Source organism: Buceros rhinoceros, unplaced genomic scaffold (assembly GCF_000710305.1).
Source record: "Buceros rhinoceros silvestris isolate BGI_N320 unplaced genomic scaffold, ASM71030v1 scaffold2119, whole genome shotgun sequence".
Taxonomy (NCBI): Eukaryota; Metazoa; Chordata; class Aves; order Bucerotiformes; family Bucerotidae; genus Buceros; species Buceros rhinoceros.
This window is the reverse complement of record NW_010430733.1, coordinates 135,668-140,887: the sequence shown is the minus strand read 5'-3', so window position 1 is coordinate 140,887 and position 5,220 is coordinate 135,668. Positions and strand designations below refer to the sequence as shown.

The 5,220-nt window shown below is 47.7% G+C and overlaps 1 protein-coding gene across 1 annotated transcript in view; it reads right to left on the bottom strand.

Moving 5' to 3' along the window:
• Positions 1 to 3,102: 3,102 nt before the first annotated feature.
• Positions 3,103 to 5,220, bottom strand: part of PAPPA (pregnancy-associated plasma protein A, pappalysin 1) — a gene marked incomplete at both ends in the record, with an annotated part of 111,586 nt that continues 109,468 nt past the window's right edge. Inside the window, one exon of the mRNA XM_010143121.1 lies at positions 3,103 to 3,271. Coding sequence (XP_010141423.1) covers positions 3,103 to 3,271 — 169 coding nt within the window. The remainder of the gene's footprint in view (positions 3,272 to 5,220) is intronic.

Below are 5,220 nucleotides of genomic sequence, written 5' to 3'. Positions count from 1 at the left end.
AGGGAAGGGGCCTCCAAAGATACAGTGTGCAGTACAGCGAAGAGCACGCAAACTTAAACAAATCTGGTGCCAGAAAGATTTGTTTCTTGGGACTTTTAAACAGCCTGGGAGAATTCATGTCTCCTTCCTGCTGCCCAAGATCCCGGCCGGCTCCTTCTTCAAGCGATGCTTCACGTGTGAAGTTTCCTCTCCTTAAAAATGAACAGCTGTGCCCTCCCCTCTAAGTGTTCTTCCACTTCTGCCCACTACTGTGCCTCTAATTGAACCCACATGAGCCGCGCTTTCTGTTCCTGGCATGATTGATGACGCCTTTGCACAACATTAGGGAGCTGCTGGGTTTTAAATAACACCTCTTGACCAGAGCAGCAGTGGTGGTAGCTTCAAGGAGAGATGACAACAAGGAACTGAATGAGTGGGGCTTTCAGCGAAGGGCAAGGGGGAGGAAAGCAGTGAAAGACAAAGGGGGAGACGAGGGAGAGGAGAAGAAAGAGCGATGGAGTTGTCAGGGGGGTGGGAAGAAATCAGGAGGAAATGAAAACATCCCGAGATCTGCTTTGTGAGAAAGACACATGACGGACTTTGCTCCATCGCTATGCAAACCCCTTTTTGTTGTTGTTGCTGAAGTCCCTAAATGAGGGTGAGAGGGACCTGTAAACCTGTCTGTAAACAGCTCCACTTTTTTTTATTTTCAAACAGCAAACAGCTTCTACTGCACATGGTGCTGACGTTTTTTAGGGTTTGGTGATGTTATGGATTTTTTAACAGAATTTGGGAATGGGAGCTTCTCAGAGAGCAGAGATGAATGAAATTTTTGCCCTAAAACTGATTAAAATGGTGGCTTCAGAAGACACAGAGGCCAGAAAGTGCGGAAACTGTTAAGAAGATTTTCAAAGACCCCTTGGATGTAAAAGATAGATTTGAAATGTGACTCGTGCCCCTACATCTCTGAGGTGCTTTTGAAAATTTTGCTTTTAATTCTCTGTTCACCACTTTTTCCTGCCTTTCAGTGAAATACGGAAGACAAATGTGGTTCAGATGCTAAACCAGGGTGTTTTCACTGATCTTCAGTCATCTTCATCAGCATGCAGTGGTCATGGGCCACCAATGTTCAGTCTGCTCTTCGAGACATTGCGCCTCACCTCAGCCTCCTTCCTAGCCAAGAGTGTGAAACATCAGCATATGCAAAGCTACTTTCCTTGCTCCTCTTCCTTGTGCAGCCCCCCACAATGCCAGTTAAACGAGGAAAAAAGCTCTAGACACTCAAATCAGTCAAACAAGCAAAATATCCAACTATACGACAACAGGGGAACAACCAATAGCTCCATGCCAGGTTCCTCAGTCACAGCAGAGGGTCGTTCTGAGCGTAGGTAACGACCCACATGCCCTATCTCATCTCCAAATACTCTTGGTGGGAGGAGGAGCTGAAGCTGGGGAGCAATTGCAGAGGGAGCACAATGCAATTCAATACATCCCAACATGAGGAACCCAAACCATGGATTCCAGACTTTCTCAGATAATTCAGTTCTTGCCTACACGTTCCGCAAGTTCTGGCTTGAAGCACCTGACACAAAGAAATGAAACAAGTCGACAGTGAAAGAAACTGTCTGTTCCTTTCCAACAGATCTCCAAGGCACAGGAACAAACTTCTGAAGCACGTGTTTAATGTGCTTAGCTGAACACGAATATCTTTAAGATGCTCCACTCCTTGCCTGATTTGAACAGTGACTGCACGGCACTGAACAAAACAAAGCCACTGGCCTCAGGGGTTTTATCGGTGGAAAAAAGATGATGAAGTGCAATAGTAGACCAGGGTGAGAGGAAGCGTGTTGTAATAGGCAGTGAATCACGTTAGCCAGGGGTGCTGAAATCCTCCACTCCTGTCATATGAGTCTGATCAAGGCTCTGAAACCAAGCTTCTCAGAGCAAAACCATGTACAGTTGGCTGAGTCTCCCCAAAAGGTGGTACTTGTGCTGGTGAAACACGTTTAGGCTGTTTTATTTGGTTTGGGATTCCTGCGCGCTCAATGTACAGACCCTTCCAACGATTTCCTGGTTCAGCCATTCAGGCTTGGTTGAGAACTCGTTTTCTGTTCTGTAAAAACGCTCAGCTGGAGCTGGGGTTCTGGTGCTGATGCCAATTAGGGTGGAAGAGGCCCAGCTCGTGGGGTCTTGTATTTGTTTTGTAATAGAGTTGAAAGGGCTGACTCATTCCCCTCCACTCTGTCTCCCCCCTCTGCGAGCTTATGAAGAACACAATATTTCACAAACGCAGACAGGCTGCCGGGCACGCTGTCCGCCCCCAGCCCTCCCCAGCCCCAGGTCGTGCTCACGGGACCTGGCAGCGTTAGAGATGAAGGTGCAAACCAGGCTGTCTGCCCTGCACCTATGGATCCTGTGCCACCCTGCTGCCAGCAGCACGCCAAGGCTGGGCCATGCTGCACATGCACCTCGCCCACCAACCAGCACCACAGAGCTGCATTTTTTTTTTTAACGTTCAAAGAAACGGATAGTTTTCCTCAATACCCCACTCACTGTGTCAAGTCACGCTGCTTCTGTAGGGCTGGATTATTAACGCCTGGCTTACTCCACCAGGGTAGGTTTTTGGTGCTTTATTTGGAAGCAAAAAGGTTTGGGTGCTTTTTCCATCCCCTTGATACGCTGCGTTTCTGCAGTGTCGGGGTGTGGTTGGGAGCAGATGGACTGAAACACTGCAAAGGAGTTATGACATTGTTAACCTCAACCCGAGGAACAAGAATGAGATCTTTTGCTGAGAAATTGGTTGTGTAAAAACCCAAACACCCCACCCCCCAAAAAAACAACCCAAGAAACTCTAGCTGAGTAGAGCCAGTGAGATCAGAGAAGGCCTAAACACATACTTAAACCTTTTGGGTTGAAAATTTCTAAATTTGGGGAATATTGGAGCTTCGTTCACTTTCAGTACCTCTTCCTACAGTCAGATGGCTCCTATTCTGATGAGAAGTATTTGGATAAGGTCTCAAGACTGAGCTGAGATGTGGGGTTTAGGCTGTGTTATTTCTCAATTTCTCCACATCTGTTTGCTCATTCCTGACTTGCGGGTCTCACAAAACCAGCAGAACAAACCTGGCCCTTGCCGAGATCATCATCTCGCTGGACGTGCAAAACGTAGCCTGTCTTGCAGCTCACGTTGCACTGGGCACCGTTGTACCACCCGCCGCCGGTGCAGTTGAGCAGCGCGTTCTCTATCTCCAGCTTCTGGCAGTCGGTGGCCTCGCAGGAGTAGTGGACACAGCTGGGCGGGAGGCAAGAAATGGCATTTTTATTCAATGCGTTCCACAAGTGCGAGCGCGTCTGACTGACAAATTCATCACTTGTCAGTCAGCAGGTACACAGACTGCACCCTGACCCCGACTTGGCGAAGGGCTCCTCACCAGCCAGCACACCCTCTGTCTACCTCGCCCGAAGGACAGGGACAGAGCTAACAGTGATGACAATGAAACCACATCACAGGTTTTGCAGCAAAAGGGAAGATCCTGCCAATTCAGCAGAATGACTTTCTGTTCTGCAATATTCAACAGCACTGTGGCCTTCCTGCTCCTGGAGCAACACCCACCCACCTGTCCACCCACCCACCCATCCACCCCAGGAGAACACTCTCCTGTGGAAAGCACTCCTTATGCCCCACCAATTTGAAATCTCTGCTGACTTCAGGAGTGCCCAGCGCTGCTAGTGCATGTGCGTACGTGTGAGGAGGGCTTCCTGTGACAGACACTCCTTATCTTTGAGAAACTCGATTGGAATCAGCACATTCATTTTGTTCCACTTCACGAGGAGCAGCAGACATCAGCTGTGTAGCTGTGTTGATAAGCTCTTATCAAGCTCAGCAGCGTGCTGTCATTTCAGATCTCTCTGGTTTCTGTTCTGTCATCCATAAAACGTTTCCCTGGATGGAAACTGTCTACTTTCCCTCCAGTAAATTATTGTAACGTTTAGTACAACTTGTAAAAAGAGGGGTTTGTTTTATTTTTGTATGCACAGAGATGTCTGGTTGACACAAAACCTCTCACCATCCTTGATGACCTGAGTCAAACATTATAGTACATATTTAAACGTGAGTATGGGGCAGGCCCTCAGTTAAAGGGCAATGAAAATGCTGAGAGTCTTAAAGCATGAAAGGAGATATAGACTAGATGTAAGGAAGAAATTCTTTACTCTGAGGGTGATGAGACCCTGGCCCAGGCTGCCCAGAGAGGTGGGAGAAGCCCCATCCCTGGCACCATCCCAGGGCAGGTTGGCCCTTGGGGCTCTGAGCACCCTGCTCTGGGTGCAGATGTCCCTGCTCCCTGCAGGGGGTTGGGCTGGAGGAGCTTTGAAGGTCCCTTCAACTCAAACCAGTCTGTGATTCTGTGTGGAAAGACTGTTTGCTGGATTAGTGAGAAAATTTCTGAGGTAAGAATTCTTACAAAGTGATACACCTCCACTGAAAATTAAAACGGATTTACATTAAATACAATTAAGTCAGTTATGACGAGGGAAACCCTCAACTTGTTTCACCATCTAACATGGGTAGGGAAGAACCTAAAACACAGAAAGTTATAGAAAGAAAGGAAAGCAACGCATCAATACATGCATTTTTAAATGCATTACAAGCAAGCCATTCCTGTCTCCTAGAGGAAGAGTTAACGGCCACCAAAAGCCCATCCACCTTAGCAGGCACGGGACTTAGCGTGTACATGGTGTTTTGCTGTTCAAAGCATTGTGCAGACATTATCTAATTAATTTTCATGACACCCCTGTGAGACACCTGGGCTGGTATTGTTATCCTCATGTTACTGAGAGAGAAGTACATCTGCACATGTCTCTGCTGAGCGCTAAATCAGATTAAACGACAGTATTATGTACCTCCACAACTCATTTCTCTGTCCCAGACTAGTGCTATATGGGAAGTGCCTGCTGCTTGTAATTTAAGTTGCTCGTTCAGTGGCGGCCCTTCCCTGGAGCGTGATGAGCCATAAACAATTTCTGCATTCAGAAAGATATTTCCTCATTGCGCATCAAATATTGCCGCTGACAGGACAGCAATGGGAAGGAGAGGAAGGAGGATTCCACCTCTGCGTGGGCCAACTTTGTACGCCACAAACAGTGTCCTGTCTATCAGCAACTGTGATGCTCATTGCTTCTGCAGAGCGTTTGATCCTCTGCTGGAGCTGACCTACACAGAGTGATCCTGCCTTCAGCAGG